The sequence below is a fragment of the Octopus sinensis genome, linkage group LG2 (assembly GCF_006345805.1).
Source record: "Octopus sinensis linkage group LG2, ASM634580v1, whole genome shotgun sequence".
NCBI classification, from domain to species: Eukaryota; Metazoa; Mollusca; class Cephalopoda; order Octopoda; family Octopodidae; genus Octopus; species Octopus sinensis.
In genome coordinates this window covers 179,351,505-179,376,214 of record NC_042998.1, presented here as the reverse complement: position 1 = coordinate 179,376,214, position 24,710 = coordinate 179,351,505, and the positions used below count along the sequence as shown (strand labels likewise).

Sequence of the window (24,710 nt, the reverse complement as noted above, 5' to 3'; positions counted from 1 at the left end):
TATATATATATATATATATGATGGACTCTCATCATATATATATATATATATATGTTTTCCGAGGAATCTAATGCTCTTAGCTTAGTTTTTCTTTGGGACTGACCAGATTGGAACAATCTCAAGATTAATCAGCTGAAATTGTGAGGATGATCCGGTTCTTGACTGAAGATTAAAGGCTTCGAATGACCTGTCCGTGTTTTTTGTATCGTCTATCTGGATGTATTGCGTTCTTGTCCCATTTTGTATTTTTTACATATATATATATATATATATATATATATGATGGACTCTCCCATCAGTTTCAATGAATGAGGCTCTGACAACACACTCTTTCTTTGACGGTCAAAATGCTTATGTCGAATGTGACATTCAGCTCCCGCCAACGATTTGCAAAGAAGGCCACAGATGTTGCAAGTATAAGGATTACAGATCAGTGCAGGTGGTATATTTGCAGCCGTTTTTTCTCCTTTGCCTTGCACCCTGAAGCTTGTTAATGCCGGTTGCAACAAAGTTCTGGTACCATTTTGACACAACGGTCTCCATTTTGTTCACTCCAAGGTGTTTTTCACTCAAAGGCGTTGTGAGCTATCTTCATTTCTAAGAGGTTACTCTTCAGCTTGTCCTTATATGTGAGCCATGGTTGACCAATATTCCTGTGCCCTCTCTCAAGGGTCAATTCATTCAACTAAAATTCTTCAACACAGTGCCCCAGCATGGCTGCAGACTAATGACTAAAACAGGTAAAAGGAAAGGTAAAAGATATACATATATAGATATATATACATGTATGTATGTATGTATGTATGTATGTATGTATGTATGTATGTATGTACGTACGTACGTATGTATGTATGTATGTATGTATGTATGTATTTATATATATACACACACACATTAATGAGAATTAATAAGGAAAGTTCGTTTATCAAAAAATTAATAAAACTCTGCTGAGCAGGTTATAAAATCAATCAATTTTACATGGTTCTCCTTTTCTTATGAATTAATTATTGTAGAATGTCAACTTGGATGCATTCTTAAGTCAACCAAAATACATGTAGCAGCTATCATCTATCTTATTTACTCCACACCTCATTATCTTACTTACTCTATGCCTTGTTAACAAAGAAGGGATGTGTTTTAGCATGTTCAGTGGGAGGGAACTAACACTAATTGATAACATTATTCTTCAACAGAATAGTAAACAATAATTATCTATAACACCTATCTGTAAACAATTATTATATACTTTTATTCATATCTCTCTTTTCTAACTGTCATATGACATAGTCAATGGAGAAAAATTTTATGTGACCTCACACTACTGCTACATATGTTTAGTACTAGAACTTTGACCTATCAATTTTTACGTTAACAGATAGCGTTCTGATTCACATTCCTACTTTAAAAAGCAAACTATTTCTATAACAACAGACAGAACAGAAATAATTCGCAACACAGTTCTAGGCGCAGGAGTGGCTGTGTGGTAAGTAGCTTGTCTACCAACCACATAGTTCCGGGTTCAGTCCCACTGCGTGGCACCATGGGCAAGTGTCTTCTACTATAGCCTCGGGCCGACCAAAGCCTTGTGAGTGGATTTGGTAGACGGAAACTGAAAGAAGCCCGTCGTATATATGTATATGTATATGCGTGTGTGTGTTTGTGTGTCTGTATTTGTCCCCCTAGCATTGCTTGACAACCGATGCTGGTGTGTTTATGTCCCCGTTACTTAGCGGTTCGGCAAAAGAGACCGATAAAATAAGTACTGGGCTTACAAAAGAATAAGTCCCGGGGTCGAGTTGCTCGATTAAAAAAAAGGCGGTGCTCCAGCATGGCCGCAGTCAAATGACTGAAACAAGTAAAAGAGTAAAAGAGTATACTATATGCTTTTGAAAATCTAATGTGAAACCTGTTGTGTGTATTCCTATATTTTAAATATAATTAAATTCTAATTAATTCTAATATTTCCTCAGAGCATTTACAAGTTCATTTCTTCTATTCCTCCACTTGTTTGGATTAATAACAATTTACACATTCATACATACATATATATAAATAAATATATAAATATATGAAATGTTGTTTTCCCTTTTATGAAATACTCATAAATATAAAGGAAATGGAACTGTAGCTGGCTAAGTTGTCTGGAGATAGGACTGCCATTCAAAAGAACTATAGTTCATTTTCCAACTAAGTTCTCTTTCTCAGCTTATTCCATGGTCAGATTATTTAGCTCACACCAATCTACCAATCATAGAGGTGTATGGGCATCATGCAGAGATTCAGTTCATAGTTATAGTCAGTGTCTCTCTTCTTTGTTTCTCTTAAGCCCTTCACTGCCTTTGGAGCATAGGCCATCAACAACTTTTCTTCACTGTTCTCAATCCAGGGTTCTTCTCCCCCATCTCTTGTTTGTTTTGAAGTTTCTGTAATTTGCATTTTTCTAGGTAGTTGTGATGACCCCATGCAAACCCATTTTCATTCGTGGGAAGAAGTGGCCCATATTAGTCTAGCCTTTCTCCTTTGACCTGTTAAGCAGGGAAGGCCCTAGAAAGTGCTTTTGCTCTGCTGGTATAACTCTGGGTCATCAAGGCACGCAAGCCACCACTCTAAGGACTGGGCCTTGTGGCAAAATATTCAATATAGTTTACTACAAATGGGAACTTTATTGAGTAACTCTTATATAAATTCTGATCTGAAAGTGTTATCATTTACTTTAAACATTTTGCATTCAGATTACGCTGTCAAATGCAAAGCTTATTTATTCACATTATTTTCAATTCATCATCCTCATTTAATGTCCACTTTCCATGCTAGCATGGGTTGGACGGTTCAACTGGGGTCTGGGAAGCCTGAAGGCTGCACCAGGCTCCAGTCTGATCTGGCAGTGTTTCTACAGCTGGATGCCCTTCCTAATGCCAACCACTCTGTGAGTGTAGTGGGTGCTTTTTACATGCCACCGACACAGGTGCCAGACAAGGCTGGCGAACGGCCATGCTCGGATGGTGCTTTTTACATGCCACCAGCACGGAGGCCAGGCGAGGCTGGCAACGGCCACGATCGGATGGTGCTTTTTACGTGCCACCAGCACAGAGGCCAGGCGAGGCTGGTAACGGCCACGATCGGATGGTGTTTGTTACGTGCCATCGGCACGGAGGCCAATCGATGTGGCGCTGGCTACGGCCACAGATTATCTCATAACTTTGAGTTTTCGATGATGTGATTGTTTATTTTAAGGATGACATTATAGGGTAAGTGTGAGAGGCTGAATCTGGTCAGTTAGAACATAAGGCAGGTAGAATATTTTGACTGGATATGGCCAGTTTAAATACTAAAGAGTTAAGCTACATCATAAATAATTAATAGAAGAAGAATCTAGCATAAAGAATCACTATGATTTCACATAACTCACTCATCTCCTTTTTATACTCTCTGATCCGCTCTAAGTATTCATTGTTTTTTAATGTAACACAACTTCCGACAAGTATCTAACGCACAATCTAACATCAAAGACATCCTGTGAATAATATGTCAAAACAAAAGCCTCTCAGAATAGCTCATCACCTTATTTCTATGAAATTATTTTCAGAGCAAACATATTATTCCTTATTAGAAATTACTTTTTCAATTTGTTCCCCTATTTTCTGAGGTCTAAATTATAGCCTTAATTTCACAGTAAAATATCACAAACTTCATGTGTAAATCTGACAGGCAACCAACCAACAGTCAGGATTTTTGTTACAAGTAGCTTACCAAACAACAAAAAACAACAACAACAACAGCTAAAATAGAAATCAGCACTAGTTGTTGCAGGAATTAGGTTGTCAACATGTTAGTCAGACTATAAAAAGCAACATGATGCCAACAGTATCTATTACCACAGAATTTCCAGAACATTCCATGAGCCCTTTTCCTCCCTTCTGTTTGTCTGTTGCTAAAAAACATTCCCTCCTTCTTTTTACTAATCTCCATAAATAACAACAGAAACGCACAGAATTCATTCAGTCTGTGACTTTTGGCATAGCTCTGTGATGTTGGTTTGTGTGTGTGTGTGTATGTGTGTGTGTATATATTCCCTCCGCCTCATCCTTCCACACATGGCACACATTTTTGATTTTTATTTATCTAGTTATTGGGATGAGTGGTGAGTTTGAGAAAAAAGGGTTTGGAGAAATGCTATTGTTTGTAGTGTTTTGGTACCTTCTCTGAAGAATTAAAGATAAAGAAGTTATCTAACTTCTTCAGTAAAATGCTGAATGGAAACAATCCCGTTGATGATAGTGGCGGTGATTATGATGACGGTCATGGTAATGATGACAAGAAGTTTGAGAGTGATGATGATAATGATAACGATGGTGATGATGATGGTGATTTTGATGATGATGGTGACACTGATGATGTTGATGATGGCGAGGGTGACAACGACGATGGTGGTGATGACAACGATGACGACAACAATTATAATGATGATGATGAGAACAGCGAGGGTGATGACGACGATGATGATGATGGTTGTGGTGGTGGTGATGGTGAGGGTGATGACGATGATGATGATGATGATGGTTGTGATGGTGGTGGTGGTGGTGGTGGTGGTGGTGAGGGGGACGACAATGATGATGATGATAACGACAGTAAAGGTGATGATGATGATGATGATGGTGACAGTGAAGGTGATGATGATGATGATGACGACAGTGAAGGTGATGATGATGATAATGACAATGATGATGATGATGATTATGATGATAGCAAAGATGATGGGTAGTAGGAGGCAAATGGTGTCACCGATGATGCTATTGCCGCTCATCCCCCTCCTCCTCCTCCTCTCTTCCTCTTTCTCCACTTCTGTTTCTTCCATCATTACAGTAAAAATAGAAAACACCCAACAAAATCTGTAGGGCATTTGTTGCAAACCCCCAGCCCTCATTCTTTAAAATATTCTCACACTGTACTGAATCAATCTGCTGAAAGAAAAGATACACAACGTCTTTTCCTTTTTATTTCTTAATACATTTATTTATATAATTTTTCATGTTTTGTTGTGATATTATTATTATTATTATTATTATTATTATTATTATTATTTGTTTTCTTGTTTTATGCCCCTCTGATAAGATATTTGGTAAACTGAAACCAGTCAGTCAGGGAAGACGAATGTTCATTCTTTTCTTATCGATTGACCTTTAAATATAAACCCCGTTCTGCAACTGCTGAGAGTAGGTATTCGCTGTCATTAAATATCCCCTATATAAACTGAAGATATCTTTAACTTCTTATAAATTTAGTCCCCACTGTAAATTCAGACAAATCCTGGCACTAAAGTACCACCCCCAAAAAGTTTATTGAATATCTATCTTTCTCTCTCACCTTCTCTGTGTGTGTGTGTGTGTGTGTGCGTGTGTGTGTGTGTGTGTGGTGTGTGTGTGTGTGTGAGTGTGTGTACGTGTGTGTGTGAACATATATATATACATATATATATACATATATATATATATAGAAAATCATTGGAAGAGGAATTTTCTGTTAAATTACTACAGCCAAGCAAATGAAAAGATGATGCTTGGAGTTACACAAGGTGAAGTTCAGAGTTATAAAAGCCTGTATATTAGTGTATATTTCTCTGTGAAGTACTTTGAATAATTTTACTTTCATTTTTGTCATGTATATATGCACTTAATGTACAGTCATGCATTTATTATGCCACATAATATGTGTGGGCATGTGGGTGTATGTATGTATGTATGCATAAATAAATATATACATACACATAGCATCAAAACTGTAGACTTTTGGCGTAAAACTGATGAAGGATTGAGTATGTCAACAACCATTATATGATTATTTTCCTATTTCCCATAACTTCTTTGTCATTCCCTTGCACCACATTTTTATATATATAAAGTATCATTATGTATATATTTGGAATGACCCATTTTAAATTCTGTTGGATTTTACTCATAAGGTATTGGAATCTTACATATTCTGCCTAAAAAATGGATCTACAACTTCAATATCCCTACCTATCTCACATCTATTTTCTTTCCTCCACCTCACTCTCTATTTTGTATCCTATCTAAATTAACTATTACTTACCATCCTCTCACACTGTCTCCAATGAAGGGATATAATTAATAAATATCCTGCAAACAGCTGTAAGACCATCTATCTATAAATGTTCTAATATCTACACACCCCTGGTTTTTTATCTCATTACGCAAAAAATTCATATATATATATAACTTACTGTGTTAGAACACCAAATACTGTCATATTTGCCTTGAGAGGTCTTCTCATAAAGATACTTCTTGCATAAAAGTACAGACACTGTAGCAGTGAGAATTATCTGAAATTGGTGCCCAAACTACCAGATCATGATTCTTGTTGGCTACAATATATGTTTGTGCTTTTATGCCCCTTGCATCTATGTGAGAGGACTTCTCAAGGTGCAAATAAAACAGTATTCAGCATTGTAACAATACATCCATGTTAAGTTGGATATGAAGATTGCCTTTTGGTATACATTCCACATTCAAATTCATGTAAAGCCATTCAATTCTTGTAAAAGAGACTGTGAATGTTTGGAAACTTTGAATATAAATTAAGTAATTTTATTGATTGGAACTAGCAGCAAAAACCATGAGGGAAATATGAGAAATCTAAACAAAGAAGATAAAACTCAAGCACAGTGATGTATTTAATTAAACTTGTTAAAAAGGAAAAACTGTTTGCCATGTATATGTGTGTGTGTGTGTGTGTGTGTGTGTGAAGACATGTGGCATAGTGGTTCAGGTATTAGATTCAAGATTGCAAGATTGTGATTTCAGTTGCCACATGTACTTATTGCATAACCAACCCCTCTATCTTCTGTAAAGTAGTCAACTAAAATGAGAATAGAATAGTATATGGTTAGGAGACTCCTCTAATTCTGTGTCAGCTAGGACTATTCAATCTTCACCGTTGGTGCCACAAGAAAATGCCTTCTGTACACTTAGGAATGGCATCAAGCCACTGATATCCAGTTAAATGACGCATACAAGTTCTGGGTCTCTTGGAGCGTTAGCTCACATAAGGAGATGATTTAAATTGTGATGACGCATCCATTACGGTATGGAAGGTTGATTTAAAATGTTAATGATGATTGTATGTGTGCAAGTTCACACACACACACACACACACACACGTACACACACACATATGGGTGTGTATATAGTTATGTATTTATGTATATATATAATGTGTTTGTGTGTGTGTTTGTGTGTATATATTTAAACTATAATTTACAGTTTTATATATTAGTTTCCATCATTTGATCTCTTCAGAACTTACTTTTAAACTTGTTCTGAAGAGATCAAAATGATCACAACAGATTTATAATCCTATAAACTATTGTTTAAATAAATAATAAAATATGTATGTGTGTGTGTGTTTGTGTATATATATATATATATATATATATAATATATATATATATATATATTATATATATATATATATAAAACAGTAGGTATTTAAAATAAAAATAAAAATAGAAATTCTTTTTATTTGGTGAGATGTAGGGGTCTATCTCTAAATTAAAAAAAAAAGTATATATATATATATGAGTGTATGTATGTATGTATGTATAAAACATATAAACACACCTTCATACATATACACACATATACACACAAATACACACACGCACCTTCATACATTTACACGCACACACACACACACACACACATACTGTCAAGTATATTGCAATTTAACAAATTCCAATATACTTGAAAAACGTTGTTTGTCTTGTTATTGTTTTGATTGTTTTATAATTTCTTCATTTACTTTTCGTTTTTTTTCCCCTCATAAAGCCCCCAATGTTATCCTTATGTTGAATTAGTTCTGAATCTAACCACTTGACAATGAAATCGGTTAATGATACCAGTTTCCGAACCTGGAGGGGATCTCTAATAAAGTGACATGACTAGAGGCTTAATAACAATTTTCAAATTTATATTTGAAAATAGCCAAAGAACACAAATAAAGAATACAATGTTAACTGCTAGACCATTTAAAATTTTCATTTTGGTTTTGATTTTTAGTATATTTTTTGTGGGTTTTATTTATTGATTTCGTTTTTAAAATATTCTTTGTCACATCTTAAGCATCTTGGTTTTTAAAAGAAGTTGATTTCTATTCAGTCATCAAAAGTTTTCCAGGCAATGAAATTGATTATATTAAATATCTGTTCACTAAGTCTCTCTCTCTCTCTCACACACTGTCTACCTTTTAGACACTCTCACACACATGCACACATATGAACACACACATGTATGCACAAGCAAACACATATTTCAAAATAGTGTTCTCATTCTAATAGTTTCTTACAATGACACAAGGTTGCAAATTGTGGCAGAAATGTAGAATTGACTAAATCCACTTTGGTACTTGACCAGTACTTACAAATATAGATCCAACAGATTAAAGGCAAAACTGTCTGAGTAGGATTTAAACTTAGAAAATTATATATCATCATCATCATCATCATCATCATCATCGTTTAGCATCCGTTTTCCATGCTAGCATGGGTATATATATATATATATATATATATATATAATATATATATATATAAATGGAACAAAAATGCAATATAAACATTTGGACAGATAGACGATACAAAGGTGGACAAGAGAAACAGCAATTAGAAGGACGGGCAAAAAAGACAGGTCGTTCGTGGCCTTCTTTCTTCAATCAAGTAACAGGCATCACAACCATTTCATGCAGTTACACTTGGGATGGTCTAATCTACATATATATATATATATGTATAAAACCAATTATAGCAGTGACTCCATCTAAGAATATCTGAAGAAGGAATATTATTCCAAAATATCATATCAGACTATGGATGACTGAATTACAAGAGGTATATAGTCCATTGTCTATATTATAGTGTGTTGTTGTACCATTCAAAACTTTTTATTCTTTACAAACAATACACAATGCTTCAAGTGAACTACAATACTCTCATATATATATATATATATATAATATATATATATATTCATCATTTAACGTCCGTTCTCCATGCAGGCATGGGTTGGGTAGTTTGACAACAGCTGGCAACCCAAAGGGCTATGCCAGGTTCTATTGTCAGTTTTGGCATAGTTTCTACAGCTGGATGCCCTTCCCAATGCCAACCACTTTAGAGAGAGTACTGGATGCTTTTTTCATTGGCACCAGAAGCAATAGGGTCACCAAGTAACATGCAAGACAAGGCGAACTGGGTAGAGTAGTACTGAGGAAAGTGGATTTCTGCCAGTTGATGAGAGGTTAAAAGAATAATAAAGGAATAGGTGTCTTGCTGTAGAAGAGATACAAAGAGATCCCAGTTGGAGAAGAAGGGATATATAATATATATATATTTAGTGATCTTAGCCAAAAGGCACACACACACACATATGCATGCACAAGCACACATATACACATACACAGAATCACATACAGATACAATAGAGTACCAATTCACTGACATAGTAGAATACCAAACTAGAGGAATTTATCATCATTTTAAAATCCACTTTTCCTTATTGATGTAGATCTGATAAAATTTGTTGTGGTATATTTTTTTAAGCTCAGATTCCCTTAAGGATCAAACTTCTTAACTACACAGCTATACCAGCGCCTGTGAATCAATATATTGATTTCAGTACCTCACTGATGTGAATTCAAATCTTTTCAGAGTTGACTTTGCTTTTCACCTCTCTGTGGCCGTTAATCCTTTAGTATTTAAACTGGCCATTTCAGGCCTAAATATTCTACATGTTTTATGTTCAAACTGGCCCAGATCCTGCCTCTCACACTTACCATGCATTGTTTTTCTAAAAACAGTCAATCATATCACTGAAATCTCAAACCACTAGCTGAGAAAGGATTAATTCAAAACAACATAAATAAATGAGCATTGCATTTGGCAGAGTAATCTGAATGCTAAAAGGTTAAAGAATGCTTCAGTAATAAAGCCAGAATCGATTCAGTCAGTTACTACTTCAAACCAGGTATTTCAAATCATTAAAACTAGATTTCTTATAAAGACATGAACCTTCATATATGAAAAACAAAAACCAAAAAAAAGAAAAAATGGCAAAAAAAAGATGATTGTGTGACATACATTCCTTTCTCTAAGAATTCAAGGACAAAAATGAAATGTCTGCAGACTTGGTTTGCCACAAGAGCTTAATTTGTTTAGGGTTAGCTACAAATGTTCTCTTCTCTGAAAGGGACAAGAAATGGATGTTGTTACATCCATGCCTCTCCCAAGATCATTAGAAGCATAATTGAATCAGTCTTCTAATGCAGACCAAAACAGGATCAAAATGAGAGACTTATTCAATAGTGCTAGCAAGAAACTTGCAGTCTATTAATATCAACCAATCTCACTTGATTACAATATAAGAAAATACCAAATAAACTGAAATAATAAAAAAAAAAAGGAATGGAATAAAAATAAAAGAAAATCAGCCCATGCTTCTTATCTAGATTATACCATTAATTCAATCCCCAGTAGCATTTAATCTTTAAACAAATCCAAGAGAAGTTTACAAGATGAATATATTCCGCGTCCCTTTCCTCTTCACCATTAGCTTACCATCAATCACCTCTCACTAACTCAATTTCTTTGTGGTCTTAGATGCACACACTCACACTATGCCTGAAAGAGAAACAGGGTGGTCTCAACTGAATCGCTTTTGATCATAGGTATACTTGATCAGTACTGACCTAGGGCTAAATACAACAACATCAGCCATAAAAAGCAATTCCTTTGCTGATAATTCAATCCCTTTCTTTTTACTTTCTCTCTTTCCTTATTTCTCCAACATGTCTCTTTTCTAATAAAACTATGAAGTTTGCAGTCTTTGATGTGAATCCTCTGACACCAAGCAATCTTATCTCTATCCTTCTATGCGGACTTTTACATCAGATTATCTAACGGCAGACACAATATTAGACTTACTTCTCATACAAATACACACACACACACACACTCTTTTTATCCTCTCTTCTCTCACTTTCTCTCTCTCTTTTGCTCTCACTCATTCACTCATCTCTCTCTCTCTCTCTCTCTCTCTCTCTCTCTCTCCCACTTCCCACTCACTTTCTCTTTCCAAAAAAGAAATGATGAAAAAGGAAAATAAAAGATCATTCCTTATTTTATACATGTATGTGTATGTATGGTATATACCGACACACTTACACAAGCATGTGCATGCCACACACACACACAGAGCTTATAATATTACTAATAGAATAGTTGATCCATCCAGACATTTTATCCATTTGTTCCGTGATTGGGTAGAACCAATACTGGGTAGATAGTCACATAAGCATAGTAGTTGTTTTTTTTTTTATTATTATCTCAATCTTTTCATCCATTCTTCTACAGATTTATTCATTTGTTCCGGTTTATGAACATTTTTTTTCATGCTAGCATGGGTTAGACAAATACATATTATTCAGGCATTAATTTCATAACCTGATGTTCTCCCTTCTCTGCTAAATGGGTAATATGAGAGTGCCTGAATGACACTACAAATGAGCTGGGAGAAAAGATGGCTCCTGTGCTGGTGGCACTTAAAAAGCACCATCCAAACGTGTTCGTTGCCAGGCTTGCCTTGCTGGCTCTGGTGCCGGTGGTACATAAAAAGCACCAACTGATTGTGACCAATGCCAGTAACCTCTTACTGGTTCCTGTACCGGTGGCACATAAAAAGCACCATCCGAACATGATTGTTGCCAGGCCCGCCTTACTGGCTTCTGTACTGGTGGCACGTAAAAAGCATCCATTATTCTCTCAGAGTGGTTGGCATTAGAAAGGGCATTCAGTTGTAGAAACTCTACCAGACCAGATTGGAACCTGGTGCAGCCGCTGACTCACCAGACCGAAGTCAAACCGTCCAACTCATGCCAGCATGCAAAACGGACGTTAATCGATGATGATGATGTTATGTATATGTTAGTGTGTCAGTGTTTGTCCCCACTCCATCACTTGACAACCGATGTTGGTGTGTTTACATCCCCATAACTTAGCATTTTGGCAAAAGAGACCAATAGAATAAGTACTAGGCTTACAAAGAATAAGTCCTGGTGGGTTGATTTCTTCAACTAAAGGTGGTGCTCCAACATGGCTGCAGTCAAATGACTGAAAAAAGTAAAAGAATAAAAGAATATCATTTAAATCTCAAAGCTACATGATAATGCAGGATTAATTCAAAATGATGTGAATAAATAAGCATTACATTTGACAGTAATCCAAATACTAAATGGTCAAAGTAGATGTACCCAATGGAAAAGAAATCCCTATGAAGGTATGGGACAATGTGGGGGGAAAAAATCACAAAACCTTGAACCTCAGATTCAGCTGATAGAGAACTGCAGTGCTTAGCAATACAATCTTGAAGAAGACTCACCCACTGGTGAAACAGTCATTGAAATTGTGGTGGCAATAATAGAGGTTAGGATGTGCAGTATATTCATTGGGTCTTCACCCATTTCCCTCTTAAGTTTCCATTTACTGCCCCTTTTGTTATCTTCTCATCTATCACTCATGCTATCCATCATGGTTTTATAACAATGGCATCCCTCATTATGCAACCATGTTACTTGTATAATGATGAATGCCATACGACAAGTTTGTATTCAGCTTTTCTACCATCAACTTTTATCATTCTATCTCTCTTCTATCATCACCTCATTCTCACACTACCTCTCTTCCACCATGATACCTGTGTATAATGAGGGTTGATATCTGATCTATCCTTATACAGTACCTCCTTTCCGTCCTCCATCATGTGGTTCTTCAATGATATATACCTGTTTCTTTATTACCCACAAGGGGATAAACATAGAGGGGACAAACAAAGACTGACAAACGGATTAAGTCAATTACATCGACCCCAGTGCGTAACTGGTACTTAATTTATCGACCCCGAAAGGATGAAAGGCAAAGTCAACCTCGGCGGATTTTGAACTCTGAACGTAATGGTAGACGAAATACCGCTAAGCATTTCGCTCGGTGTGCTAACAATTCTGCCAGCTCACCGCCTTATCTTCAATGATATATACCATAGACCAATGTCCCCCACCACCACAAACACCTATTATAAGCTGTCTTTAGTTCTGTCTGTCACTCATTCTTGAAGAATGGAGACAACACAGAATAGCAAAACCATTTTTGTCTTACAGAAGACATGGCAACCTCTCTGGAGATGGAGCCAGGATACAATTCACCCAGTGTTCTCTATATTTTATCAGCTTATTTCATAAACAAAACATTGTACCATCATGAAACCTATAAAACTTCAGATTGTTTATACCAGTGTAGAAACTATGGAATTTCTTTTCCTAAATTGATATCTTCTTTTTCCCACTCTTCCACTTTCAGAGCCAGTAATATACTTTGCAAAGGGTCACCACATTGTCGATGAAAGTGTGAAATACATTGATGTTTCAGTCCACCGTGTTGGTCCAGATTTGTCTCAAGCTTCAAGTGTAACCCTCAGATCAAAGAGTACAAATATCTACTCAGCTGAATGTAAGTTTCTGTGTTTCTTATCATTTATAAATTTCACTCAAATGATTCTGAAGTTTTGATTCTATTTTTCTGAAAAGGTTATCAGGTGCAGGAGTGGCTGTGTGGTAAGTAGCGTGCTAACCAACCACATGGTTCCGGGTTCAGTCCCACTGCGTGACATCTTGGGCAAGTGTCTTCTGCTATAGCCCCGGGCCGACCAATGCCTTGTGAGTGGATTTGGTAGACGGAAACTGAAAGAAGCCTGTCGTATATATGTATATATATATAAGTGTGTGTGTATATGTTTGTGTGTTTGTGTTTGTTCCCCTAGCATTGCTTGACATCTGATTCTAGTGTGTTTATGTTCCTGTTACTTAGCGGTTCGGCAAAAGAGACCGATAGAATAAGTACTGGGCTTACAAAGAATAAGTCTTGGGGTCGATTTGCTCGACTAAAGGTGGTGCTCCAGCATGGCCGCAGTCAAATGACTGAAACAAGTAAAAGAGTAAAAGAGAAAAGAGTAAATTATTCTGACAATCATTAAATCCTCTTGTGAACTGACAAACAAAATTACTTGTAATTTTGATAATATTGGCAATGTCAAATTTATAATCATTGTAATTTTAGAGAAAGAAAAAAATTAACTGAAGAAAAATGTCTGGAGTAATTTGTGACTTCAGTTAAGTAGATTTCACAAACAAAAAAAAAAAAACCTTCCAAGCAGTGACTTAACCTGCTTAGAAATGGAGCCAAACCACCTTTAAATTGTACTCTACTGTTACCAACAAAGGGTTCTTATATTGGATAATGTAGATTTAGAGATGTTATGCAGGTGGCACGTAAAAAACACCCACTACACTCGCGGAGTGGTTGGCGTTAGGAAGGGCATCCAGCTGTAGAAACACTGCCAGACTAGACTGGAGCCTGGGGCAGTCCCGAGCTCCCCAGACCCCGGTCGAAACCGTCCAACCCGTGCTAGCGCGGAAAACGGACGTTAAACGATGATGATGATGATGATGCCTGAAAAAAATTATGACTGGAACATTGTGGGTCTGTTCAATTAGATCTGGTCTAGAGTTAAACAAGGAAAGCTCTACACAGACACTTGAGGCTTGCATGCTCCACTGAATGTGCAATGTTAATGTAGATGTATGACAAAGTGCAATTATATTAAGAAAAAAATTAGGTGCAAGAAGCAGTCATGTAATGAATAAGGATGAGGAGAGCTGTATAAAGAAGTATTCCAGTTGTTATGACAGATGTTCTAAATTTTAACAAAGTTTGAAATAAAATTTTAAATAACTACTTAGAAAAGTACATGTGTGTGTATGTGTGTGTGTGCATTTGTGTGTGTTTATGTCTCCCTGTCTTGACGTCTCACAATAGATGTAAACAAGAACCACCTTCAGACAAGTGATGTTGAACATTTCCATTCTTCTGTGGAAACATGTCTAGCCATTGTGAATAATATATATCTTGCTTGGAAAGAAGTGGGAGACTCATGATAGGAAATTAGATCCAGCTATAGAAAATCTGCATCAATGAATTTCAGCCAACCCATGCCAGCATGGAAAAGTGGATGTTAAAGTAATGATAATAATCATCCTCAAGTAATGCTCAATTCAAATTTCGCCCCTTAGTTTGAGGCTCAAATCTCATTGAGAAAGACTTCTATCTTTGATCTACCCAAAGTTAATAGAAATATATAATAAATACCAGGTATGGCTGTGTGGTAAAATGTTTGCTTTCTGACTACATGGTTCTGGGTTCAGTCCCACTGCATGCCACCTTGGGCAAACGCCTTGGACTGATCAAAGCCTTGTGAGTCGATTTGGTAGACAGAAACTGAATTAAGGCGGCGAGCTGGTAGAAACGTGAGCACGTCTGGCGAAATGCTTAGCGGTATTTTGTCTACTGCTACGTTCTGAGTTCAAATTCTGCCGAGGTCGACTTTGCCTTTCATCCTTTCGGGGTAGATAAATTAAGTACTAGTTATGCACTGGGGCCGATATAAACGACTTAATCCCTTTGCCTGCCCTTGTTTGTCCCCTCTATGTTTAGCCCCTTGTGGGCAATAAAGAAATAAGAAACTGAAATAAGCCCATCATATATGTAAATATATATATATATATATATATATAGTTCAAATTTACAGAAACAAAAGGCGAAGACAGGTGAAAGAGCAACAAGCAGGTGTATTAATTTAAACCTTGGGAAGAAGTCTTGTGTTTTTGAGTTTATGCTCTTCCACAAAAGATTAAGAGGGAAAAAAATGGAGAGAGAAAATAATGTGTAGGGCTTCATAGGTTCAACATGATGAAATGGCTGGAGGAAAGAGGTGGAATACATACACACATGTGTGCGTGCGTGTGTGTGTGGTTGTGTGTATGTGTGTGTCTTTGTGTAAGTGTTTGCCTCCCCCCACCCACAACCACTGCTTGACAACCAGTGTTCATGCCCCCATAACGTAGCAGTTCAACAAAAGAGTTCAATAGAATAAGTACCAGGTTTCACAAAAAAAAAAAAAAAGGAATAATAATAACAAGAACTGGGGTCGATAAGTTTGTCTAAAATTCTTCAAGGAAGTGCCCCAGCATGGCTGCAGTCTGATAACTGAAACGAATGAAAGAGAAAAGAGAAAATACCAAAATTAATTCCGGTGACCGCAGCTCTTCCATAACAGAAAACAAATCTTTTTATCAATTGAAAAATATTAAAGAGGTTTTCAGAAATAATTTGAGTTGGATACCCAAGCAAAATATATTTTTTCAAAACATTAGTTATTTCATTTGTTCTTTACACAAAACACTATCTTCCATGTTTTCGGTAAATTCTAACAGAATAGTTACTGATTTCTTTTGAATTAATGCTTTCATTATATTTCAAATGTTGTATCATTGTAGATTCATTGTAGCCTTGAAAGATAATGCTTTGTTATATTCAATTTTATTGTTCTCGTTATTTTGTAAAAATACATTATTATTATTATTATTATTATTATTATTATTATTAACTACAAAAGTCTTCTGCCACTGATATTCTATTTTGCTGTACATCATCATCACCATCATCATCACCATCATCATCATTATCATTATCATCATCATCGTTTTTACATCCAATTTCTATGTTGATGTGAGTTAGACAAGTCATCACCGTTGAACTCAGCATGTGTTGGAAGGTCTCATCTTACTTGAATTTAATGTTTGACTTGGTTTCTATAACTGGATGCACTTCTTAACACATGTTACTTTACAGAGTGTACCAGAAGCATTTTTTTCATGGCACTATTACTAGAGAGTTATCATCTCCCCAGCAAAGCTAAAAGGCCCTCACAGCCTCACACTTTAAATTGTGTATTCAGTTGTATTATTTTGTGACACCAGCATTTGAAAAGTAGTTGTTTTTCAACACAACTAAAGTAATCTGACAATCCTACATCTCTGCTTGCTAACCAGCCTCTTTAAACAGAATAAGATGTATACGTGATAAAGGCTTGAATGATAATGTTAAGAGGGATGTGTTATAGAGGATGATAGGACTACTCAATATTATGAGACAAGTACTTCATTCAAGACAGAGTGACTGAGATGGGTGGCAATGTCTGTGACTCAGGAGACAGGATGATGACTGAGGTCCAGGACATGTGAGAGGAAAGGAGCAAGAGTATGGCTTACAGAGTAACATGAGATGACAATAGGCAGTACTGGTGGGGAGGGTGAAAAAGGAGTGTAAGTGGTCTATTCATCATCATCTTCATCATCATCATCATTTAATGTCTATTTTCTATGCTGGCATGGTTTGGACAGTTTAAGTAGAGCTGGTAAGGCTCCATTGTCTGTTCTGGCATGGTTTCTATGGCTGGATGCCCTTCCTAATCCCAACCACTCCACAGAGCGTACTAAGTGCTTCTTATGTGGTACCAGTGCCAATACTACTGTGATAGATGGGTCTTCTTGAGTATCCACTATAAATAGGATACTCCACTGTAAATATCAGTGATTTCATACCTAATGATGAGTATTATTAGGTAGTCTTTGTCATGCATGTAATATCTTATTGTTGATACTCTAATTCTACTGTAAACTATCAATGACTTGGGTACCAAATTGATATACCATTAGGAATCAAAGTATTCTGTCAAACATCTAAGACCTGGCTGTTGATATTATACTTCAAAATACAGTATTGGTTAATTTGATAAATAAATAAATAAATGCGCCCTTTTAAAGCTTAGCCAGACTCATGGGCCCAGTTTCCTGGTTTCTATGGCGTATGTGCTCTCCAGCTGGACGGGACACTAGTCTATCACAGCGTTACTCATTTTTGCCAGCTGAGTGGACTGGAGCAATGCGAAGTGAAGTGTTTTGCTCAAGAACTCAAAGCATTGCCTGATCCAGGAATCGAAACCACAATCTTACGATCATGACAGAGTTTCATGTTTATTATTAAAGAAGTCATGTCTATGTTTCTGTACTAATATTTTCTTTTAAGTTACATATTTCATTTTATTTTATTTTTATTTACAGCTGGTGTTGACTATATCACAGTTGATAAAGTGCTCACCTTCCCACCAGGTGTCACTTATCAGAAAGTGCAGGTGACAATTTTAGATGACAAAGGCAAGCCATTGGTTGAGGGAATGGAAGCATTTGAATTATCTCTCTACATGCCGATGGGTGCCATTCTTGGAGACCCAAGCTCTTCAATAATATCTATAAACGATTCTATTTCAGACTGTAAGTAACATTTTCTTCAGTTACCTTGGTTAACAAGTGTAAAATTAACATATATTTTTAATAACTTTATACATTTTCATTCCTTTGTTAATCTGGAAAGGAGGAAGCATGCCCACAACTGATTCACTATTTTATTAAAAGTAAATACCAAATTCAGTTGTAAGAATAATACAAACTATCAAGTATGTCCTTATCATGGCATATGATTTATCTGGACTTCCTCCTACTCTGTAATCAAAGACTCTCCAACTCTAATTAAATCATTTCATAGTTTCTGCTTTTGTATACTTTAGATTGGTAGTTCTCAACCATTTTTGACCTATGGACCCCTTTCATTTTATTTTACTTGGGGGAACCCCCATAGCCATTCAATGTTTAAAAAAAAGTCCCATTATATTTTTAGAATTAAATATTATTAGGAATTGTATTAAAAAGATTGATAAAATGTTTTGTGTATTGTAGAAGTATATCCAATTTATTTTACATAAACCATAACAAAATCTTATATGGACCCCTAAGGGCCATATGGACCTTGGTTGAGAACCACTGCTTTAGATTGTTATCGGATGCCATAATGGTTGATGGTGAAATAGTCTACAACCATATTTGGTCAGAAGTATCACATTTATTTACCATTAATATAGAGATTCATTAGACCCAAGCACTTCTTCTTTGAGCAGACTAATAACCAGTGACATTCAAGATATGATCATTACATCTATATTTCAGGCACAGGGTTTGTAGGAATGTCACTTTCATTATTTAAAACAGGGGATTATGATTTATGGGAGACATGACTGCTATTTCTAACAGTTTTAGGTGGATGAAATAAGTGCCAGCAGCACATTGAAATCGATTCAGTAGACTACTTCATTCAATAGGCAGAAAGTTTATCATATTGAAAATTCTACCTATTGAAAAGAATTCCTGAAACAAGCATCAAAGCTCCAAATGGCTTGAGTCATTCAGAGCTTTGACAGCTTTTTGGAATCTTTGTAGATTCTCTTAGGAACAGTATGGACATCACACCATCTCATTTCTTCTTTTATAAATTAACGACACCCTACTTAAATGAGAAATAAATTTTCCTGAAAATAAAAGTTAAATAAAAATTATAGAAATCATTGTGGTAACAAAATGACTATAAACTTTTATTACTTATAACTTTTTGTTTAAAAATTAAAAAATTCATCTTTTGTTTAAAGATTAACAGTTATTTCATCTTGATATGTCTTTCTTTTCTTTTCAGTACCCACAATGCAATTCAAACAGGCAGAAATAATTGTTGATGAAAATGAAAACATTGTAACTGCCTCAATTATTCGCAGTGGGGATATTAGTCACGCCTCAACAATCCGATGTTACACACGACAAGGAACAGCACTTATGATGATGGATTTTTATGAAAGACCCAACAGTAATGTCTCAATTATAAAATTCGAGTCAGGTAAGCTTTTTTGAAGTCAATCTTTTCTGAACTTATACATTGTTCAAACATTTATGCAAATCACAAGGAAGTTGTATTCTGTGGAGAAAAGTGATCAAATAATGGGTCTACAGGTATTTAGATGATGACCAACTTATCTTTACAGTCAAGAAATTTGTGTGTACCCTCGTCTTGACAAGTGAGTTTTGTTAACAAATCTCACCATCATGCAAAGTGATGGTGTTTAATTTCAAGTCTTCTGTGAAAAACATGATTGGCTGTGGGGAAATATTACCTTGCTTTGTAACAGGTGAGGACGCTCAGAAAGGGTCTCAACAAATTTTGTTCAACTCATGCAAGCATGGAAAAGTGGACATAAATGATGATGTTTATATATATATATATATATATATATATGCATATATATATATATGCGTGTGTATATATATATGTGTATGTATATACACACATACACACACACATATATATATATATATACATAAAAAACTCACACACATACATTTGTGTGGTTTGTGTGTGTGTATATATATATACACACACAAACAACTTGCAGATGCAAGTGCTACCAGTTGAAAGCTCCACATACCAGATGCTAGCAAGCTCATGGGATCATCAGGAGAGAATGCACTCCATTTCAGGGCCTTCCTCTCAACTGCACTATTGCACATTGGCTCCACCTAACTGAAATGTGACCTGCTTGCCAGATCAACTGGTTACTCGGTTTCAGTCCATATCCTTCTAGCCATTGTTCATTGTCTTTTTTTAACCAAATCCAGTGGCTTGCCTTTCTCTACTGTAATCTGGATGTCACTCATAATGGTATTGGCTTTATGATCAATTAGGCCGAGTGACAACAACGATTGCCTCACACTCTTTCCAATGGTATTTCATTTATTGTTTTACACATTTCAGTCATTTGACTGTGGCCATACTGGGGCACCACCTTAAAGGGTTTTAGTCGAAGAAATCAACCCCAGGACTTATTTTTTGTAAGCCTAGTACTTATTCTATTGTTCTCTTTTGCTGAACCACTAAGTTACTGGGGCATAAACATACCAGTATCAGTTGTCAAGCGATAGTTATGGGGTGACAACCACAGACACACATACATAAATATATACACAAATATATAATGGACTCTCACATCATTAGCCAACGTATGAGGGTTTGACAATTTTTCACCAAAGATCCACACAGATGATTTATGTATAGTAATCAGATGTTTGTGTGAACATAAGCTCCCTCTCTCCATCAAATCAACATTACCTGTACAGGTGCAACAGGTGCCACATGTCAGAGGACGAAATGATCCCAGAGCAACATGAAATGAAGCACTTTGCTCAAGAACACAATGCAATGCCCAGCCTGGGAATCAAACCCACGATCTCGCAATCGTGAGTGCAACACCTTAACCACAGAGCTATGCACCTATATGCATACGCACAGCCACATACACACACACACATATGATGGGCTTCTTTCAGTTTCTGTCTACCAAATCCACTCGCAAGATTTTGGTTGGCCAGAGGCTATAGGAGAAGACACCTGCCCAAGGTGTCACACTGTGGGACTGAACTCAGAACCATATGGTTGGGGAGTAAACTTATTACCACACAGCCATGCCTGTATACATTTGTTGTTTAATTATACGTTAGACCCAGCCAAGCAGACCTATGATCAAAACATTTTGGCTATAACCATTCCGTATGTTGTTTATGTCTAGTACTATATTATGAAATGTCTCCCTTCTTTATAGAGATAGCAGGGATTTATTTGAGAGATTTGACTTATATTTCTCACAGGTCTGCAGGTCTGGCAGCTAAACAATGTCTTCTTTATTAGCTCAGACAAGTATACACACACACACACACACACACATATATATATGTATATATATATATATATATCATCATCATCATCATCATCGTTTAACGTCCATTTTCTACGCTAGCATATATATATATATATATGCATACACATGCATACATACATATGTATATATGTTGCCGGTGGTGGAATGAAATTGGCGAATGTTTTCTAAGTTAATTCTACCAAGATTTAAATAGGAAACAATGAGACAGGCAACCAAATTACTATTAAAGAAATCTAGTCCAACTTCCTCCGGTCTGCACCAATTACACTGCCCTACAAACATAAATGGCAACAAAACAAATAATTAGTAAAAATTAATAGATTTAAAAAATAAAATGTATGGCTTTGTTCCATTTTATAAAAATAAAAATAAATTTTTTTTTTATTGCTTAACTCTTTAGTGTTCACATTATTCTGCCAAAATTAATACTTCTTTATCCACATTGCTTTGAACTAATCATGCATTATCTTGTAGCTTTGAGATTTTGATGAGGTAGCTGTTAATTTTTAAAACGACATTGTAGGGTTGGTGTCAGAGACCAGATATGGCCAGTTTGAACATAAAACAGGCAGAATACTTTTGGCCGGATACGGCCGGTTTAAATGCTAAAGGGTTAAACACCAACATAACCACCACTACCATCATCATCACCGTCATCATCATCATCATCATAATTATCCTAAAACTCATAATCATCATCATTGTTATTACCTTCGTCTCGTTATTAATAACTTTCTTATTGGTTCAAATAACAAATAGCTAATTAGTGTCAAGTTTCCTTCCTACCGTCTAGGCAGGAAAGATTGCATTCCAACGCAAGTTTGCCAAATACTGAAAGCCGTGACTACAGGAACTCAAATAAATTAAGTTACCAACTTCCTTTGGTAGATTCTATATAAATAATAATAATGATAATAATAATGATAATAATAATAATAATAATAATAATAATAATAGTAATAATAATAATATTAATAATAATAATAATAATAGTAATAATAATAATAATAATAATAATAATAGTAATAATAATAATAATAATATATAATAATAATAATAATAATAGTAATAATATTAATAATAATAATAATAATAATAATAATAATAATATTAATAATAATAATAACAATAATAATAATAATAACAATAATAATAATATTAATAATAATACTAATAATAATAATAATATTAGTAATAATAATAATAATATTAATAATAATAATAATAATAATAATAATAATGCTGATGATGATAAGAAGAAGAAGAAGAAGAAGAAGAAAAACAACAACAACAGGAAATGCAATCATATTTTGCATGCAATATCCTTATATTTATCATTAGAGTAAATTAAGTGAAAAGTTGCAAAGAATAACAGCAGCAGCAGTAGTAGCAGTAGTAGTAATAGCTGTAATGCAATCTGACTAAAGAGCTGTTAAAATCGTCGCTTGACCTCCTAGAAATAGCGGCTAAATCTCCTCCACATTATAAACATCATGGCTGGAATAATAGATCAGCAGAATCAGATTTAGCCTGGGGCTAAACAATTACTACAAAAGCACCAGTAATAAATAATGATTTGGTATAAAAATAAAAAATCAGAGAACAGAAAAGTAAGTCATTAGCAAGCATAGTAATTAACTTCCTTGCATAGTATCAGCTCTCCTGTTTGAACTGTGGTGGTGGCAGTGGCGGTAGTGGTAGTGGTGGTGGTGGTGGTGGTGGTAGTAGTAGTAATTGCAGCAGTGACAAAATACTTATCTACAGTATCGTTAGTGACAATAGTGGTAATGGGGTAGGGTGGGGGTTTAGCAGTGGTGGTGGTGATGTTGTGATGTTGATGATGGTGATGATGGAAACAATTAAGACCTACTTAAACTCTATTGTCATTTTGTTAATACACACACACACACACACATATTTCTTCTTTGCTATGAATCCTGCACTGGTCTCAAACACAATTGATTAATTTAATTCAGTTTAATTCATCATGCGTACCTGTTGCTTAACATAAGTGCACACTAATCCAAACAAGATTCCTGTTCCTTTCCCTACCTACATTTTCTTCCTTTTTTTTCTACGGAAATTGACCCATTGATAAGCCTAGAAACTTAAATCCCACCAGTCTGAGAGGGCCTGCAAAAGTCACAAGTGCCAACCCTCTCCTGTCCCGTTGATTATTTTCTGAACTAGTTGTTCTCAACGACTTTTTCCTCTGGGCACCCTTGATATCCTTTTCACTCAGACAGGCTCTCATAACCATTTGATGTTTAAAAAATCCTACTATATGTTTACAGTTAAATATTATTAGGAATTGTATTTAAAACATTTTTAAACTATTTTGTTACACATAAATTTTAATGACAAAATCTTATATGGATCCCCAAGGGTCAGTAGTTTATAATTACAGACAAAAAATATTAACTGAATCTGTGTGATAGGTAGGTATAACTAAATATGCTAACCAATAAGAACATTGTCCATTAGGTTTTCTTATTAACTTGTGGTGTCCACTCCATGTTATGGTAAGGGCCCAGTTTATGATGAAATCATTTTATTTTGACTAAATCCACCGTGTTTTATCCCTTACTAGTTACTGTCAACTCAATATAAATAAATCAGCTTTGGACTAACTGTCTTAACAGAACTAAAAATGGTACTCAAAGTTTATTGGTTTTAAATTTTGGCACAAGGCCAGCATCTTCAGGGGAGTAGATAAGTCAATTACTTCAATACCAGTGATCCAGCAGTACAGACTCCATCTGATTTGGCATGGTTTCTACAGCTGGATGCCCTTCCTAATGAGAGTGTAATAGGTGCTTTTACATGACACCGGCATGGGTGCCATTTGTGTGACACTGGTATATGCCCTGACTGCAATTTTGCTTGGATTGATTCGGCTTCTTCTCAAGCACAACATAATGCCAGTGGTCTCGGTCATTGCCTCCATGAGGCCCAACACTCGAAAGGAGCTTTTATCAACCCTGAAAGTCTGAAAGGCAAAGTTGACCTTGGCAGAATTTTAACTCAGAACATAAAGATGAACAAAATGCTGCTAAGCACTTTGCCCAACACACTAGCAATTCTGCCACTTTGCTGTCTTTGGCA

At 35.6% G+C, this 24,710-nt stretch overlaps 1 protein-coding gene across 1 annotated transcript in view; it reads left to right on the top strand.

Moving 5' to 3' along the window:
* The window catches only part of LOC115228986 (extracellular matrix protein 3-like), a 507,023-nt gene that overhangs the window by 449,649 nt on the left and 32,664 nt on the right, over positions 1–24,710 (top strand). The window contains exons 8-10 of the mRNA XM_029799424.2: positions 13,418–13,567; positions 18,076–18,285; positions 19,535–19,732. Of these exons, the coding sequence (XP_029655284.1) occupies positions 13,418–13,567; positions 18,076–18,285; positions 19,535–19,732 (558 nt within the window). The remainder of the gene's footprint in view (positions 1–13,417; positions 13,568–18,075; positions 18,286–19,534; positions 19,733–24,710) is intronic.